A 19,850-nucleotide genomic window follows, 5' to 3' on the forward strand; every position below is an offset into this window, starting at 1 on the left:
TAAGTGAATATGTTTGAACTGATTTCTTATTTATTCAGAGCGGATTTTACTCCACAGTGTTCAGTTAATAGGAGCTGCTTTTGTGTTTTAAATGTTTCATTTCACTTTAATTTATGTATAAACCAGTTAATGTTTACACACACACACACACACACACACACACACGTTTAGCTTTAGGTTTGTTTGGTGCCTCTGCTGCCCCCTGCAGGCACCAGGAAGCCTCTGCAGATGAACCTGCTGAGCCTCCTGCAGCTCAAAGTCAAGTTCATCACATTCACCACACCGAACACCGGAAATCCACTTTCATAATAAAAGTCCTCTCATTCGTTAAAGTTATTTGAAAAGTTACATGAACATTTTTACAAATTCCCGTTGCACTGAGTTATTGACTAACTATATGACCAACCTGTAATTGAGTCAAATTGATATTATGCTCAGTCTCAGTCGCGGTCCTAGCCTGTTTGGCGCCCCGGGCGAACACCCCCCCCCCCCCCACACACACACACACACACACATGCACATAAAACATATTAAGGATTATACATTAACATAAAACTGTTGTCGGAACCATACTGAATTTCACCAGAGAAACACACACACAGACATATGAAGAGAGAGAGAGTATGCATAGTATGCAAACGGCTACCAAACAGCCATCATAATTCGTCATACAATGAGAACAGGACAAATCAACAATTGACAATGACTAATTAATATTAAAATCTGTAACATAATGTATTGTTTGGAGTTTAGTCTGTTACTGTTACTATTTTTACCATTTCTTCTTGGAGCAACTGTAACCCACATTATTTCCTTAGGGATTAATAAAGTATTCTGATTCTGATTGTTTCAGGATGACCTGCCATTATCCAATCACACATCTGCTTACCTGTATCTTTTGCTCATTTCTCCTCTTCTTTTCTATTTTTTCTAAACTGAGCACCTGATGGCTTTGAACTTTTCTTGTCCATCTTCCATTGGTTTTAATTTTCCACTCCAGTACAAATCCCCCAACTTGAGGATCACCACGACATAACCTAACAGACCTACACCTTAGTTCACAGATTCACTTTGTCTGGGGTGCATTTCTGGGATTTCACACAACCCAGGATTCAGATCATGAATACATAATGGGCTTGGATTTACAACATTATGAATGAAATGTGTTCTATTTGGAAGCAGCCGGCCTCCCTCCCCTTTCGACAGGTTATGTGTGAGACTTTAAATCATCAAACTGTAAATTATAAATTTTAAATTGTTATTGATCCCTTTACCCCGAGTCCTAAAGTGTATATTTATTTTCTTACTCTTCTTATATTTATTGTTTGTTTACTTGCACTGCTGTAACTGGAGCCTCGTCGTCTCGTCTCTCTATATACTGGACTGTATGTAGCGGAGATGACAAAGTTTACTTTGACTTCAGCAGCGCGCAGGCGCACCGAGGGCTCTCGCGCTCACTTTTCGCGTATAGAATTTCGAAAAAACATCGGTGCAAATTATAAGTCTGTATCATAATGTCTGCTGTTTTCGTGTTTGTTGGTTTGTTTTTATTTTGTTTTATTTTGCGGGTTGGTTATTAGATGCTGCTCCAGCCAGCCAGAGAATCCCCCGCCGCCCCGCCCTCTCCTCCCTGTGCCGCAAGCAGCAGGCGCACCTCGCAAACGGAGGGCGCCCTTACTCCCAGCAAATGGGCGATAGAAACCCAATCGGTGCCTGTGACATTCCCAATTTGCGCTGGCTGATGTCAGGGCAGCATGAGTACGAGCAATTTTTTTGTTTTGTTTTGGGGGTTTTTTTTGCCGATGCCCGTGATGCCGCCCCGGGCAACCGCCCGTGTCGCCCGTATCAAAAACCGCTACTGAGCGCACGGTCTACTTTGTTCTTTAATCACCAAAAACGTCATAAACGGCCTAGTTGGTATTTCATTTTGAAAGTCTAGACCGGAACTTCACCTGTATCGTGTTCTAACCTGACTCGGGTCGAGGCTCGGGTGGTGCTGTGGACATCCTGATGGCTGAATGATGGAGTCCGTGCTGCTGTTCCCGTCGGTTTAAGGCACCTCGCTCAGGAACACCACCTTCATTCTCCTCGATCAACTCACTCCCGCTCAGGTAACGTCACGTGACTCTAAGCGGGTTTTATCTGTGCGGTCATCAGTGTCACCTGCAGAGAGATGCGCGTGTCGTTATGGTGATAGGAACCAACAAACGCGAGGACGTAAAGAAGGGTGCTGATGCTCGTGTTGGTTTCTGTTAATATGGAGTTAGATTATTTTGTTATGACCACCGTGGAAATGATGTCACCTGCACACACCTGCAGGAATAAGGGACTGTTTTGGACTAATAACTCTGTCGTCATTTCCGCCTTTCTGCATCGACAGTTAACATGGGAGAGCAGAGGTCACATCCTCCAGGCTCTCACATACATCACCAATCAACTTAAAACAGGTCCCAGCACTGTCTATGATAATATAATATAATATAATATAATATAATATAATATAATATGATATGTTACAGAATGATAGCAGGTATATTCAACCTGAAGCACAGTTTTATTGCTGCAGCTGTTTAAATTATTTTTAACTGATTATTTTTGAAGTGTGCTAAATTATTGTTGTTTATATTTAATTATTCATTGTATTAACAAAATAAAGAGGAAATAACACAATAATATTACAGTTATATAATAAGGATATAACATAAAAATGGCTCACGTGTAAGTTCATGCACGTGTTTGCAGTTTTTTTATTGTTTTATTTTGTGATTTAATTGAGTTGTTTTACTATTCAGAGGTTTTTTATCTTTTTTGTTTTTATGTTATTATTATCATACTGTTCGGTTGTTTGTTTACGTTTAATTTATATATATTTAAGATATCAGAGATGAATCGAGCGTCTCGCCTCATCAGTAAGCGAAAGTAGAGAATCTCCTTACTTACTCACCAAAAGTCCCAAGTTCAGAAGATTATTGACAAATTTCTTTTACAGTATTTGTGAAATCATCATTTTTGCCTCATTTAAAAAATTATATGTTGTAAATCTGCTGTTTTCTTGGTGTTGATGACAAACCTTTCGTCAGCTGTATTTATGTTTAGTTTGCATTTTTCATGTGCGCAGCGTCATGTTGGCCAGGAAGGGCCTCCTGCCGGACGGCTTCCTGCTGACCCGGCTGGCAGAGGACCAGAACCAGCCAAACCGCAGCCGTTCGAGGTCTCAGAGAGCCCGCTTCATCACCAAGACCGGATCCTGTAATGTGGCTCACAAGAACATCAGGGAACAGGTAGAGCAGTGAGTGTGTGGAGTCTCCGCAGAGTTTTTGGTTCTAAGTTATGGAAATGTCTCGTGATGTGGTTCAGCATGCAATGAAAGCTTCAGATTGTTCAGACTGACAATCGCTTGTGCAGGACTTTTCTCTTTTCCTGTTCTGTGGCAGAATGTAGATAAAAAGCTAAAGAGGACCGAGGGCGGAGCGTCTGGGAGCTCCACTGTGTTTTTTAGCTGTTAAACATCCTTTTACTTTGATAAGCCAGAATCCAAAAGAAGTTAGATGTTGTTATGGGTGATGGGAAGAAAAGGTCTGGGGGTAGAACAACTTTTGGGTTGGGTTTGCTGACGGGAGGCTTTGTGGTGTGGTTCAGGGTCGCTTCCTGCAGGACGTTTTCACCACCATGGTGGACCTGAAGTGGCAGCACTCCCTCCTCATCTTCACCTCCGCCTTCCTCTGCTCCTGGATGCTCTTCGCTATGATCTGGTGGCTCCTCGCCTTCGCTCACGGAGACCTAGAGCCCCGCGACCCCAACGGCGACCCAGGCCCAGTCCCCTGCGTCACCGCCATCCACTCCTTCACCTCTGCCTTCCTCTTCTCCATTGAAGTCCAGGTGAGAGTTGCTCCCTGGTGATGCTGGTGTAGACTTCTGTCTTGTGGTAATCCTGGATGCTTCCCATCTAGGTGACCATCGGTTTTGGCGGCAGGATGGTGACGGAGGAGTGTCCGCTGGCCATCACCGTGTTGATCATTCAGAACATTTTGGGGCTGATCATCAATGCCGTGATGCTCGGCTGCGTGTTCATGAAGACAGCGCAGGCCAACCGGCGAGCAGAAACACTCATCTTCTCCAAAAACGCCGTCATAGCTCCTCGAAATGGCCGGCCAACTTTCATGTTCAGAGTTGGAGATCTGAGGAAAAGCATGATCATCTCAGCCACCGTCCAGCTGCAGGTGACCTACAACTTCAGCTGAGCTCCACATCACGCATACAAAACAAAACAGCCCCACTGAAGATACAGACACAAAACTGAAATCTTCTCTCCAGGTGATCCGGCGGACGGTGACGTCAGAAGGCGAGGTGATCCCCGTGTGCCAGCTGGACATCCAGGTGGAGAACCCTCTGAGGAGTAACGGCATCTTCCTGGTGTCTCCTCTGATCATCAGCCACACCATGGAGCGAGGGAGTCCTCTCTACGAGCTGTCCGCCCAGTCTCTGGCTTCCGAGGACCTGGAGATCATCGTCATCCTGGAAGGTGAGAATTTTACCTTCCTTTATATAATCCACCCACTGTTGTCATCTTCTCTGCCAACACAGAGCAGCTATCTGAACGCTACTCCAACAGAGGTCGATCATCTTGTTAATAACTTTGCCTGCTCACTACGTACGACTCTGGATACTGTAACTGCTGTGAAAACTAAGGCCTCAAATCAGAAGTACCTGACTCTGTGGTATAATTCTCTTTAATTCGCTTTAGTGAAGGTTACAAATGATCTTCTTATGGCCTCTGACAGTGGACTCATCTCTGTGCTTGTCCTGCTAGACCTCAGTGCTGCGTTCGATACTGTTGATCATAATATCCTATTAGAGCGATTAGAACATGCTGTAGGTATTACAGGTACTGTGCTGCAGTGGTTTGTATCATATCTATCTAATAGACTCCAATTTGTACATGTAAATGGAGAGTCCTCTTCACACACTAAGGTCAATTATGGTGTTCCACAGGGTTCAGTGCTAGGACCAATTCTGTTTACATTATACATGCTTCCCTTAGGCAGCATCATTAGAAGACATAGCATAAATTTTCACTACTATGCAGATGACACGCAGCTCTATCTATCCATGAAGCCAGGTAACACACACCAATTAGTTAAACTGCAGGAATGTCTTAAAGACATAAAGACCTGGATGGCCGCTAACTTTCTGCTTCTTAATTCAGATCAAACTGAGGTTATTGTACTCGGCCCTGAACATCTTAGAAATATGGCATCTAACCAGATTCTTACTCTGGATGGCATTACCTTGGCCTCCAGTAACACTGTGAGGAACCTTGGAGTCATTTTTGACCAGGACATGTCCTTCAACGCACATATTAAACAAATATGTAAGACTGCTTTCTTCCATTTGCGCAACATCTCTAAAATTAGAAATATCCTGTTGTTGTGATTTGGATTGAACTTTAAAAAGAGTCCTGAAGGCGCCTGCAGCTGTAAAGTGACACTGAATGAATAAAACTTCTGGAGGTGTTTGACCTTTAACTTCAGGTCTGCATGTGCCCTCTGTTTCTTCTTTTAGGCGTGGTGGAGACGACGGGGATCAGCATGCAGGCTCGGACCTCTTACATACCCGAGGAGATCCTGTGGGGGAGGCGCTTCGTCTCCATCATCACGGAGGAGGATGGCAGGTACTGCGTCGACTACTCCAAGTTCGGAAACACTGTTCCCGTCCGGATGTCGTCTCTCAGCGCCAAGGAGCTCGACCAGACCAGAGGAGTCCAGGAAGGAGTGTCTGACGTCCAGCTGCAGGGTTGGGGGCTGGTCCGAGCCGGCAGAGGGGGCTTCCGCAGAGGAGGGCGGGCCTACGACAGCTCCGCCCCTCAGCCCTGGTACGCCCAATCAGAGAAAGCAGAGAAGGAGGTGGAGCAGAAGGGACAGAAAAAGACAGTCCAGCTGGAGGTGATCGGACGGCAGATTGAAGAGGACGCGCTCGGAGAGCTGAGTGACTGAACACAGCGGCCACTGCTGTACACCCAGGTGAACTGCACTGCACTCATGTGCCTGTTAAAGGATGCTGATCTCCCACAATGCAATGCACAAAGGTTTCTCAGAGCTGGAAGACATTAAATATTTGTGTAGAAGACAGAAATTAACATTATTTTAAAAACACTGAATGTTATAGATGGAACACGTTAGTGATAATACTCATTATAAATATACGTTTACCACATACTCCCCTAAACTATTGAATTTATGACAACAGAGACAGGAAACTGACCACAACATGTTTTTTGGTTTGTGTCCATCGTGTTCATACTGACTATTTTAATAGACTTAAACTGCTGATTTTAAACTGATTTTAGGACACACTTAGCTTGTTGTCTCCTTTCCTTTCCGTGTGGTTATCTCCTCCTTTAGTTCTAAATTATTTAACAGTCACATTAAACCCTGTGTGTGTGTAAGTGCTGTATACTGTAGACAAAGACACTCCAGTGAGTACTGAGGTTTATAGCATATCTCCTGCTGCTTAAGAACACTTCTGTAGGGCTTGGATATGTATTTCAATATCTGTGATGTTTAATAAATCTGTTTTTTTATCATCCTTTGTGTCAGGCTTTTTTTGTGCTGTCTGTGACCCAGAAACTGGATTTAAAGTGCAGATCAAGCTTTATTTTGAAAGGATTTCAGGGCAGATTTCAGGTTAAATCCTTCCTGTGAAGAAATAACCGCTTTGTCTTCGAATGAAAAGATCTGAAGCTCATGTTGAGCTGGGCTTTCAGTTAGTGTAATACCACTCTGTAACAATAGATGGTGCAATAGACCAGTGAGACAGCAGCACATGCATAATGGAAGATTCAGAGTATGAAGTGAAATTATTCATTTAATACTTACAAAGTGATTTGTATGTACTCACATATTTGTGCTCCGACCCTCACATGAATATACATATATATGTATATATATCTGATATGTATCTGATCCACTCCACGACAGAAGTGATCAGTGAGATGCTTGGCTATAAGATGAACCACCACAAGGAGCAGTACCCTCCATGGAGAAGGAGACTAGACTCCAAGATCAAGGTAGCACAGAGGAAAATTAACCAACTATCGAATTTGGAGAAAGGTGCAATGTAGAAGGTGCCTACGCAGTACAGCAAGTTGCCCACACCTGAGGCCTTGGAAAGTGCCAAGGAGCGACTCACAGCATTGGCTGTGAACCTTTGGGGCTAATATGAGAACAGCACCACCAAGGCTGGAGACAGAGCAATACTGCAAGAGCATATGGGAGAAGGATGCAACCCATAACAGCAATGCTCAGCGGCTAGTGGATCTAAGAGCAGACCACAGCAACCTCCCCACCCAGAATGGCTAACTGAACGGCGGACGGTCCTGATCCCCAAGGACCCCCAGAAGGGACCGGTCCCCTCCAACTACCGACCAATAACCTGCCTCAGAACCACATGGAAGCTCCTGTCAGGCATCATAGCGGCTAAGATGAACAGGCACATGGGTCAATACACGAGTGGGGCACAGAAAGGGATGGGCAGGAATACCAGTGGAGCAAATCATCAACTACTGGTAGAGAGAGCACTCACCCAAGACTGTAAGAATAGGCTGACCAACCTGTGCTCTGCCTGGATTGATTACAAGAATGCCTATGACTCAATGCCCCTCACATGGATCCTGGAACGCCTAGATCTATACAAGATCAACAGGACCCCAAGAGCCTTCATCAGGAACTGTGGCGTACAACACTAGCGGCCAACTTCAAGCCCATAGCACAAGTCAGCATCAAGTGCGGGATCTACCAAGGAGATGCTCTGTCCCCACTGCTGTTCTGCATAGGCCTGAACCCCCTCAGTGAGATCACTGACAAGACTGGCTACGGATACCGACTACGGAGTGGAACAGTTGTCAGCCACCTCCTGTACATGGATGACATCAAGCTGTATGCCAAGAGTGAACGAGACATCGATTCACTGATCCATACCAGCAGGATATACAGCAATGACATCGGACTGGAGACGTGTAGTTGACTGGTTGAGGGAAAGCAGACAGAACTGATGCGATTTAACATACAGTGGCTTAGACATTAATGGCTGTGTGTTATTTTGAGGTGACAGCAAATTTACACCATTATACAAGCTGCACACTGACCACTTTGTATCCAAGTGTCATATCTTCAGTGTTGTCCCATGAAAAGATAAAACAAAATATTTACAAAAATGTGAGGGGTGTACTCACCTTTGTGAGATACTGTTTATATAAGCTCAGTGACTAATAAACAGCTGGTCATCGTTATCAAAAGTTAGTCTGAAATGCAGTTTGAATGCTGTGTTTGAAGTCACCCCCAGTGCAGCGCACATCTATAAATCTGAGTTTATGCTTGTGGATCATGTCATACACAGCTGAGAATAATCTCACTCCACAGAGGGACTACGTAATCGGCGGATGAATCTATGTGTTTTTTGTTGAGATGTTTAGGTGTTCTTTAAAAAAAAAGAAGCAACACAGTTTTTAATATAGTTTTTTTCTCTCGTATTTATTGTTAAAATTGCAGAATAAGAAATGAAAAATCAGCAAACAAGGTGATAAAGTTGTTTTTATTTCTTTACAACATTAGCTTTAGTTGGTGTTAGCTTTGAAAGACATCGGTAATGAACCTGAAATCGCAGGCTGTATATAAAAGATGGATGTCGGTGCAGTGACATCACCTGCTGGTTAGTGAGGGCCTGTTTCTGACGGTTCAGTCATATGACAGAAACTCATCCTGCTCCTCTGTGGCTCTAACGGGACAAACTTCATGTTTTATTTTACAAAGTTTTATACCTGAACCTGCGACAGAGACCATTAAAGAGTTTACTGAGCTGAGATCGGCTGAGCAGGACGCTCATTTTCTCCAGACCAGAGGAGGCGCCCCCTGCTGGTCATTAGAAATAAAGTAGGTTGAAGGACTTTAGCTGTTCAGACATCCATCTTCTTTATACAGTCTGTGGCTGAAACACTGACACACTGCTTCACATCCAGCACCACCAGAGACTCAGCAGAGACCCCAGCAGAGCCACCAGGGGCGTGACCGTGGTGGAGGCGGTGCCGGAGTTGCACAGGTTGCTGCTGCAGCATCGGTACGTGAAGGCAGAGATGGACGGGAACATCTGGCTGAGGCGGGAGTTATCGCAGTCCGTGTACCTGATGCACTGACGGATGGTCTTCCCACCTGGAAAACCAAACGCACGCACAGAAAACTGATTGGCTGACAGAGAAAATTCTGAGTGGAGCTGAAAAAGAAAAGTGTGTCCTTCATTTTAAAGATTTAGCATCAAAGTAAAATGAGCTGACTCGGCACTAATAACACAGGAGTCATAGCTCTGAGTTAACCGATATCACTGTCAAACCGATACCCTCGCTCCTTTCTTCAAAGAGGTTTCCTTTCACCTGCTCTGGCCAGTCTCTGAGCCATAAAACTAACAGGAAGTGGAACGAATTTCCTTGATCGGCTCAGGGTTAAACTGACCTCTCTCACTCAGAGAGATGCACGAGTCCTCATACGTGCACTCCTGGACATTCTGGCAGCGTCCGGTATAATCCTGGCACTTATAGCAGCGAAGTCCAGAACCTGAAGGAGAACAAGGAGAAGGAGGAGCGAGGTTTATCGTTTTGGAAACAACACGTCAGGTTTTTGTGTTCTTACATACTTTTTACATTTATATTTTACATACATACTTTTATGTTCTTACTACCTATTTATTAACAAATTCATTAATTATATATTAAATATACAGAATAAATACACAAATACACAAATTTGAGCGAAATTCTGACAAAGCTGAAAAATTCCCCTAAAACATTCTCCTGGCTTCCAAAGAGAGAAAATCCCACAGACTGTATATAAAGATGGACAAAGCTTCTGGGTCTGAAAAGTGAAGCCTGAAACCTGCATTACTTCTAATGTCCAGCAGGGGGCGGCTCCTAGAAGTGTGATTGGACACAAGTCTGAGAGAAAGGTCCAGTCAGTGTGTTTTTATGGTTAAGAGTTTATAGGGGTGATCGTGGCTCAAGAGTTGGCAGTTCGTCTTGTAATTGGAAGGTTACCGGTTCGAGCCCCGGCTCCGACAGTCTCGGTCGTTGTGTCCTTGGGCAAGACACTTCACCCGCTGCCGACTGGTGGTGGTCAGTGCGCCCCAGGGTGGCTGTGGCTACAATGTAGCCACCAAAACCAGCCTCAACACCCTGATGACGTGTAGCAACGTGAAGTTTCTGAAAACCCGCTATAATCTGTCCTCAGGTGTGCCGTACACAGGTGGGCTGAAGGATGTGGAAGTTCACTCTGTCACTGATTTGTAATAAAATGTTCTTTATCTCTGACCACATCACACACAGGAACGTTATTATCTCTCAACTCTGGAAGTCTTTGACGTTCGTCCTCATTGGTTCTTACGGTCCTTACGGGCGCCATATCTCACACCATGTTCCACAGCATAAACAGGACAGATGTGAGGCTGGCACTGCTAGCTCTAAGGAGCGTGAGATCATCATCACCACACTGAAATATTACCAACCCTGCAGCGACTGAAAAGAACCGGGCACACTTCCTCCATGTCTAACATTTTACCTGCAGCGTTTCTGACTAATAAATAAAACCATTTATTCTGGCAGCACTCATCCTGTGAGCGACACGATCACAGGCTGACGTTATTCCAGCTCAAGCTGTCGGCCTGTAGCTATCAGAGCTTTGTCCATAATGTGAAGCACACATTTACGTGTCCCCCTTTATTACATAAAGAAAACTCTGAAGCTGTATTCATATTCACAGCACAACATTTTGAGTTATTCTCCACATGAGACCGAACACAGGATCAACACCGCCTCAGCAGATGGACAGATTTATTTCATTCACAATTAGATCCAGTATTGACTTTTTCTCCTTTGGTAAAAACGATTAAATCTAGTTAAAGAAAAAATATTTGAAATATGGAAAAGCAGAATTCAGTCCCATAAAGTTTTTACTTTAATCATTTTGTTAAAAGAAAATTGTACATAATGTGATCAGCTACATGAAATGTGCTCTTTTTATGTATCACTAAGCAAACCACATGTCTATGTGACTTATTACCTAATAACTTTGGTGATGAACTTATTTGCCAACTAACAGCTTCCTCTTTCTGTAAGAACATACAGACTTAGAAAAGGGGAACCTCAGCTCAGAGTTCTTAGAATAACTCTGTGCTCTTTGTACACACACACACACAGACACAAGAAAAGTATAAATAAAGCACGCAGACAGTGATGAGACTCAGGTCTTGCGTCCATGACTGCCCTCACGAGTGAAAGAAGCTGCAGTGTTTGTGTTTTCTAACTCAGGTGTCTTAGCTGAAGAACTGCGGGGTGATTTAAAGAAATCCCCTGTCACATTTAAAGCAGGAAGTGAGCTGGGAGGTGACCATCAGCCTCTAAATGGATCCGCAGGTGTCTCACAGCGATCATGGGTTGACACTCTTTCTACTTACGTATGAATCCTTCTGGGTGGTTTATGATGAGGAGGAACTCTGACTCACCCACGTGAAGCGTCCCGAAGCAGAGCAGCAGCAGCAGCAGCTTCATGTCGTCTTCTCCCTGCAAACAAGAAGCAGAGCTGAAGTCAAAGCGGCGACCGAGTCCGATCTGTTCCTCCGCCAACCCAAACTGAGAAACGCTCTTTGTCCAGCGGACCACAAAGACTCGCTGTCTGCCTCCTCCCCCCTCGGACAGCCTCCAGCCTCCGCCTCCCTCTGAGTCTCATTACGGATGTGTGTACGCCGTCCCCCAGTGAAATCTAAATTACTCCTGTGTTAAAACCTGCAAACATCTGAGAGCACCACAGGCACTCCTTCTGCTTTTATTTCATCCAACGATGTGTCTGAAGCGTCGTCCTCTGCTGAATCTCTGCGCTCGGTGACACGGCCCATCATCTCCCCCTAAACCCTGTGAAGTCACACTGAGTCACACTGAAAGCAAAAGTGGAAAAGTAGAAAGCACAAAGGTCAAAGGTAGGTCAAGTGTAACCTGAAAGCTTCACCCTGAGATCTGTCAGGTCGAAGCGCTCCCTCTGTCAGCCTACAGAGTCAGGATGCTGCAGAAGAGGACGCTTCAAATTACACGACCTTCACGTCTCCAGTCAGCGAGCAGGAAGTGAGACGGATGATTCTAATGGATTCTAATGGATCCCCGTGTGAGCCGCAGACACTCCGTCTACAGCCCGTCCTCCTCCCCGGGCCGTGGGAGGAAGCGGCGTTGGTTTGGCATGTGAGTCTGTTTGTAGCTGCAGACGCCTTGGAGGCACCAGAGGCTCGCGCCGACCGAGTCACCACATCCCAACCTTTATCACAAGGCCCCTTTTCAACGCTGTGCTCTTTAACTCTGCGAGCACCCCGACGCAGGACAGCTTCTAAAAAGTGTGGAAGCAAAGAACAAGCTACAAGTGGAGAGAGATCGAGCTCAGGCGATAAAAAGATGAGATGCAGGAGAGTCAGGAAGCATGTCTGAGGGAGCCAATCAGTGTTTAACGCTCTTTAATCAATGGGAGAGGTCTACCAATAAGACTGAGGACCTCGACGAACTGCACACTGGGCCTCGTTTACTAATGTTTATGTGCAAACAGAAAAATGAGTTTATTCAATATAATAATGAATTAAATTTATGGAACGTGTGTGTTTTGTTAAGGTTCAAAAATATAGGGAAGGAAACACAGGAGGAATGCAAGTAACCACACTGGTCCAAAGGGTAAAGACGATGATTTTAATGAAATGACACGCGTGGGAGAATGAGCGGACTCCGTAAGCAGACAGCCCCACAATCTCAATCTCCTAACATCAAAATACAGTTTTACATGCATCAGAGTATATTTAGTGACGCCCCCTCATTGCGTCATCACATACACCAGCTTCAAAACCACAAATGTTCTATTCGACAACCTAAGGCACAATTAAAAGTACACTGGCTTCCATCTTCTTTCCGGTGGTTTCCCGTAAGCCAGCTCAGCTCTCGCATCGTGCATCTACTGCTTCATCAGTCAACTCTCACCTACACCCTAACAGTGTGTGTGTATGTCTCTGCGCGTGCACAGAGTGTGCATCTGCTCTCTGCACCTTAGTTGACCTCACTTAGGCAACCAGGCTAAGGCCATCCTGTGTTGTGATGATCTTAACTTCTATGTAAAATGTATAAAACAAATATTTCAATCTACTACAACTACTTAAAACTTAATCAAAGCTTAATCAGACGTATAAATGCCTAAAAGATGATAATAGCATCATCAAAACTCTGGTTTTGGTTTCACTTCCTGCAAAAACATGTAACTTCAAAGACATATAACTTCCTGTCTTCTTTTAGCACAGAGTTACTCTTTCACCCTGCAGTCTGCATAAACATTAAAATTATAAATTCAAAAGCACTTCGGGTGATAGATTCAACTCAACAGTTTAAAGTGGTTTTTTACTGGACCTGTAATAAAGACTAATATGATACCAATATGTTTGAACATCTGAATGCATCTAGGAAAGCAACATCACTATTAACACTGAAATGTTAATGATGATTATAAAAATAGCAGCAACTAATAGCAGGACAATATTTCTATTCCTGACAGTTTATAAATCAGAGTCATTGGGAACCAGCAGCTTTGTGCTGCCTGCACTCAGCCCCGCCCCGTTTCCCTCTGTGAGGAAACAGGTGAAGCAGAGAAAGCAGTGATGATGAGGTGAGAGAGAAACCTGCAGCCAAGTAAAGCATCTGAAGCCAGAAGAGGCTCTCCAAAGTGTTTCCACAGGAAAAAAAAAAAAAGAATAAACAGATTTTTAAAAAGTGACCAAGGTGAAATAATCAAAGCGCTGACTAAAAGAAAAAGAAGAAAAGAGGTGAAGGATCATGTGATCTAGTTTTGTTTTTAAAGACGTGGCCGGGCTGCCGTCTGAAGCGTCCAGCATCCAGGTCTGCATCCGTTTCACTGCAGAAAAGCAGGAAATAAGTGAAAGGACCCAAAATAAAGTTCCTGTGCGCCGTTCTGACGTCACAATAGACGTAAAAGAAACATGGCTGCCACTTTTACACAGGATACCTTCATCAGAGAGAAACTCCGGTTTCTGACGTCTGTTCGACAGCCTTAAAGGGGTCAGAGGTTAAAGGAGTGTGATCAGTTTACTCTATGTGCTCAATCTTTACTTCACAGAACAGAGAGCGTCCTCTTGGTTGGGTAATGGAGGGGACACAGAGGCTCCATTATGCTGTGGGTGTCCATCTTTAGTCCTGCACTGTGTGCTTCACACCAATCCTCGGCTGGCAGCTTCGAGTGGCTTCAGTCAAAATGAGTGTTTGGACAAAGGCGTGTGTGCAACTTCAGGCGGCAGCTGGACATCGCACAGTCGCCCCTCTATGAGCAGTGCTGGCGCGTCTGTCTTGACCCCCAACCCTCCCCGAGCTGCCTTATACGACAGCGTCCACGCCGCTGTTTCCAGCAGAGGTCGGAGTTGTGCATCGAGCTGCAGCTGAAGAAAAGCAGCGCTCCCAGGACTTTGCGTCAGAATCTGCGTAATAAATACCTGCAGTGGTGTCAGGCGTCCATCGTTTAAGTACAGTCTACATTTGAAGCTTCCCTCTCGTGAGCTGCATGTCTGACTGCAGGTGATGTCAGCAGCTGCAGACAAAGCGCACTTCACTTGCTGACAAAGACGTCACAGTGAGCCGGCGTCCAGTCGCTCTCTGACCGGCTGACAGCAGCAGCTCTGGCTCCTCTGACATGGAAGCGCCGGCAGCGTCCGGTTGCTTCCTGCCCGCCTGGGAGCGGCCGGACAGCTCGGCAGGAAAGCTGCTTTCTCCGTTTCCAGGAGACGGAGAAATACTCCAAAAAATCCAGGATGGAAACTCTGCTTCAGTACAGCTTCAGTGCTCTGACCTCTGACCCTTCACCTCCTGCTGTGGGCTGTATATTAAAGATGGAAGTCTCTGCAGTTTTTTTTCTTTCACAGAGAACAAAGACGCTTTCGTGTCACGTCCTGTAGTCAGTCTGTATCGATCTATAAGGCACATATCAGTGGATTATGCTTCTGTCTGTAAGCCTGACGTGTTTAACTGTAGAATAAAGAACATCGTCTATCAGGTGAAAGCAGCACCTGTTCAAATTGAGACCAATAAAAACAAAGTCAGGAAATGTGGAAAAATATGAACACTGAATTTAATTTTGAATGCTTAAACCTATCACACACACACACACACACACACAGATGCATATGACTGTGTAAAATCCACTGGTTTAAGGCGCTCGACCACAAGTCTTAAAAAACCCCAAACAGAAGCTCCCAGAGACAAACAAAGAAACTCAGCAAGTGAAGAAGAGCCGTTTGTGATGACGTGCTCAGGTTTAACAGCTTTTCACTGTCAAAGTCAGTCAGAGCTTCTTAGACTGAAGTGAAACAGGTTTGTGTGTCACTGCTCGCTGTAAGCGTGAAACCTTTGAGCTGAGTGCAGGTGTGAGCTCAGCGCCTACAGAGGAGCGGGTTTAAACACACTGTGTGTGCAGCTTGTCATACAGTGTGTCTGTGACCCGAGAGCTGAGGTTCAAAGGTCAGGAGAGTTCAGGGACATCCGATAACTGGACGTTTAAAGCTTGCACATAATGTCCTGATTTTGAAATCCAGTATTGGACCTGTGATGTCCTCATCTGGTTTTTAATGTTGGCAAACTTCCTGCAGCACAAACCGATGAGCACCAACTCAACTGCTGCAGCTGAGTGCAGGATGCACAGGTTAGCTGCGGCTCACCGACAAACTGGAACACACACACACACACACACACTCGTTTTCATTTCTTAGTGAGGACATCTCTTTGACATAACCCTTCCCTAGCTGAGTGCCCTAACCAGCTAAAATGAATGCCTGGCCCTCAGCCTGAACTCTAACCCTGACACTAAAACCACAGTTTAAGTCTCAAAGATGACTCGTGGGGACGGGACTGTTGGTCCCCATAAGTATAGTAAACTTCCAAAGTTCGGTCCCCACAAAGATATGTAAACACGGAGACTCACACACTGAGGTCACGTAAAATGCTCACAAACAGGAGCTCACCTGTAGATCCTGATGACGTTTCAGCAGCTTGAAGTGACGTAGTGGCAGGTGTTTGAGTGCGCACACCGATATTGGTTGAGCGTTAGTGACGCAGATCTGTCCGGAGCAAAACGGTCGTCAGCGAGTAAAATGACATCATTATGTAGTCATTGGTAAACACCACCAAACAAAGAAAGAAGATGTGTCGTCTTTGCTTCATTTACTTTTTGTTAGTTAAATTTTTTTTTCTTGAACTAATTACTGAAAACTTCAGCTAAGGTCGTCATCTAATCAGTTCATCCAAACAATAATAATCACGGAGCACCTGCAGTATTAGGAACATTGTTTTAAAAGCTGGAAGCTGAGTATCAAAAAAAGCATCTAATATATCGAAAAATGTGTAACATTGTCCAGTGATGGGAAAATGTTCATTTTAAATGTTATTATGAAGTATAAGATGAGTACAGAGCGCCGCAAAGGACAATGGAGAAAAAAATGAAGATGAGCAAAACGTTATCTTAATTTTTTTCTTCAATGTCCCTTGCGGGGCTCCACAGATGAGTATTAACTCAGTATAAAATACCTCAAAACTGCAACTGAGAGCATTAAATAATAATCTGCAATTAAATAAATTAGTATCTCGCTTTTTTACTTTAGAAAATATTAGAAAAACACAGAAAAAAGAATGAAATAAAAAATATTTTTAATTGTTTTTGACTGGTGAAAATAAACATTTCATGAATAGTAATAAATTTCAACCAAAATATTCAAATAACATTCTCACGCAGATCAGAAAAACATGTCCAAAGATTTATTTTTTTTAAAATTACTAAACGATAAAGCAGACTGTTATTGACCAATTATATGACCAAAAATATTAATTCATTCAATTTTATTTGTATAGCACCAAATCACAACAAGCGTTTTATATTCTCAGGCAAAGAAACTACAATAATAATGAGCAAGCGTTTTGGCGACAGTGGGAAGAAAAAACTCCCTTTAAACAGGAAGAAACCTCCAGCAGAACCAGGCTCAGGGAGGGGCGGGGCCATCTGCTTAAATCTCAAATTCATGAATTATCAGAATATATGATTAAATGTTTTCTGAAAAATTTAAGGAAAACATGTTTTAAATAGTGTAAATAAAACTGTATGAAAATATGAACAATATTCATGAAAATATATATTAAATATAATTCTATACAATCAGACCACAAGAGTCGCCCCCTGCTGGCCTCTCTGTAGAACTAACAGCTGCATCCATCTTTTAAATACAGTCTGAGAAAAACTACTCAAACTATTGAGGACTCTGAAAATCAGCTGCTCGTATTTATGAAGCAAAATCATTTTTAAAAATGAGAAATTTCTCAAAAATATGAATTTAAATTCAGACACATATAAAAAAAAGTCAGGCTGATCGTTTTGATCATGGCAAATTTATTTCTGCATTAAACATGAGCAAAAAAACCTTTATAATAATTATAAAACACAGACTTAGGAACGAGCTGAAAGCAGCAGTCGATCATGCAGCTGTTCAAACGCCTCTGAAGCTTTGGCTGAAGCTGAACTGCTCCTGCAGAACATCAGTGGAAAATGGCATCGGGAACATTTTTAAAATAGATCATTGGCTGTGCTAAAGACTGAACAAATATGGCAAAAGTACAGCGAAGCGTCGCAGGATAGCACCTTTTTCTTTGCATTCGATCATTTTGGCACAATCGTCCAATTTAAAAGAAAAATACTGTCCTTTAAAAACAGGCTCCGCAGCATTTACAGTATATACAGTCACCACAGTATAGACCATGTGCAGCAGGGCATTTCTAATAGAAATATAAAGCCTTTATACATCCTTACACTCTAGCTTTTCATTCCTGTCAGGCACAACACTGAATAAGCTGCTGGCAGACGAGCTAAAGCAGAGAGCCGTGATTGTTCCCGATGTCAAACTGTCTGTTATCGTGGCAACAAGCGCTTCATTATCACACGGAACAAGCGCAGCTCAGAGTGGGAGGCTCCCAGCTGAGCACGGACACGTGAAAGCAACATGACCACGACGGCACACGCTCAGCTCGTCTTCAATCGCTTGTTTTTGTGCTTCTTGTTCCACCGCCTCCCTGTGGACGGTTTTTTCTCGGTGGCGAGTCTGTGTGTCTCCGTGGAGGTCGTGGGTCTCTCTGAGCCCTTTGGGCGTCGTTTTGCATCAATTTGGGACGTTTTGAAGCAATTTGCGGTCATTTTTGTTCATTTGGGTCGAGATTAGGTTGCAACCCATTCACACAGAGACCAGAATACTTAAGCTGTCAGATCACGCCTCTTACAGAGAGTCTGACCCCGGAGTTCGTCTTAGTAAGTTTCCAGTTGAGTGGATGTTAAAAGGTCATGTGACATTTTCTCTGGTCTCCAGACACCTTCATCTTCATAACGTGTATTTCTGTAGCTCCCTTATATGCATCGTGTGCAGCTGATGATGAGCTTCGTATGTTCACGAGCAGAACGAGCAGACTGCAGGATGAAGCTCTGAAGAAACGCTTCTTCAGTCCATCTCAGTCCCGTGGGCTCTCGGTTTCACGATCCAAAGTTTGGACCTGTAAAAGGATTGCTGTGAAACTTTAGCTTCATACAGTGGCTGCAAAAGTATTCGGCCCCCTTGAACTTTTCCACATTTTGTCACATTACAGCCACAAACATGAATCAATGTTATTGGAATTCCAGGTGAAAGACCAATACAAAGTGGTGTACACGTGAGAAGTGGAACGAAAATCATACATGATTCCAAACATTTTTTACAAATAAATAACTGCAAAGTGGGGTGTGCGTAATTATTCAGCCCCCTTTGGTCTGAGTGCAGTCAGTTGCCCATAGACATTGCCTGATGAGTGCTAATGACTAAATAGAGTGCACCAGTGTGTAATCTAATGTCAGTACAAATACAGCTGCTCTGTGACGGCCTCAGAGGTTGTCTAAGAGAATATTGGGAGCAACAACACCATGAAGTCCAAAGAACACAGCAGACAGGTCAGGGATAAAGTTATTGAGAAATTTAAAGCAGGCTTAGGCTACAAAAAGATTTCCCAAGCCTTGAACATCCCACGGAGCACTGTTCAAGCCATCATTCAGAAATGGAAGGAGTATGGCACAACTGTAAACCTACCAAGACAAGGCCGTCCACCTAAACTCACAGGCCGAACAAGGAGAGCGCTGATCAGAAATGCAGCCAAGAGGCCCATGGTGACTCTGGACGAGCTGCAGAGATCTACAGCTCAGGTGGGGGAATCTGTCCATAGGACAACTATTAGTCGTGCACTGCACAAAGTTGGCCTTTATGGAAGAGTGGCAAGAAGAAAGCCATTGTTAACAGAAAACCATAAGAAGTCCCGTTTGCAGTTTGCCACAAGCCATGTGGGGGACACAGCAAACATGTGGAAGAAGGTGCTCTGGTCAGATGAGACCAAAATGCAAAACGCTATGTGTGGCGCAAAACTAACACTGCACATCACTCTGAACACACCATCCCCACTGTCAGATATGGTGGTGGCAGCATCATGCTCTGGGGGTGCTTCTCTTCAGCAGGGACAGGGAAGCTGGTCAGAGTTGATGGGAAGATGGATGGAGCCAAATACAGGAAGAAAACCTCTTGGAGTCTGCAAAAGACTTGAGACTGGGGCGGAGGTTCACCTTCCAGCAGGACAATGACCCTAAACATAAAGCCAGGGCAACAATGGAATGGTTTAAAACAAAACATATCCATGTGTTAGAATGGCCCAGTCAAAGTCCAGATCTAAATCCAATCGA

At 44.1% G+C, this 19,850-nt stretch overlaps 2 protein-coding genes and 1 long non-coding RNA gene across 3 annotated transcripts; 1 reads left to right on the plus strand and 2 right to left on the minus strand.

The window, feature by feature from the left end:
* The first annotated feature begins 1,574 nt into the window (after positions 1-1,574).
* On the plus strand, positions 1,575-6,577 carry kcnj11l (potassium inwardly rectifying channel subfamily J member 11, like). The gene is made up of 6 exons (XM_003458281.5): positions 1,575-2,111; positions 3,119-3,281; positions 3,640-3,879; positions 3,951-4,220; positions 4,315-4,522; positions 5,563-6,577. Exons 2-6 carry the CDS (start codon positions 3,123-3,125, stop codon positions 5,991-5,993), a joined length of 1,308 nt encoding a protein of 435 aa, XP_003458329.1. The 5' UTR covers positions 1,575-2,111; positions 3,119-3,122; the 3' UTR covers positions 5,994-6,577.
* A 1,935-nt stretch (positions 6,578-8,512) lies between these two features.
* Positions 8,513-12,455, minus strand: cd59b (CD59 molecule (CD59 blood group) b). Its single transcript, XM_003458282.5, has 3 exons — positions 11,542-12,455; positions 9,501-9,602; positions 8,513-9,203 (listed from the first exon to the last, which is right to left on the minus strand). The coding sequence occupies exons 1-3, from the start codon at positions 11,585-11,587 to the stop codon at positions 9,004-9,006; spliced, it is 348 nt and encodes a 115-aa protein (XP_003458330.1). The 5' UTR covers positions 11,588-12,455; the 3' UTR covers positions 8,513-9,003.
* A 2,543-nt stretch (positions 12,456-14,998) lies between these two features.
* Positions 14,999-18,749, minus strand: LOC112847381 (uncharacterized). The gene is made up of 2 exons (XR_003220896.1): positions 16,081-18,749; positions 14,999-15,129 (listed from the first exon to the last, which is right to left on the minus strand). It is a non-coding gene; the product is annotated as an uncharacterized LOC112847381 (long non-coding RNA).
* Between the last annotated feature and the right edge of the window lie 1,101 nt (positions 18,750-19,850).

This window comes from Oreochromis niloticus, linkage group LG7, assembly GCF_001858045.2.
Source record: "Oreochromis niloticus isolate F11D_XX linkage group LG7, O_niloticus_UMD_NMBU, whole genome shotgun sequence".
Classification (NCBI taxonomy): domain Eukaryota; kingdom Metazoa; phylum Chordata; class Actinopteri; order Cichliformes; family Cichlidae; genus Oreochromis; species Oreochromis niloticus.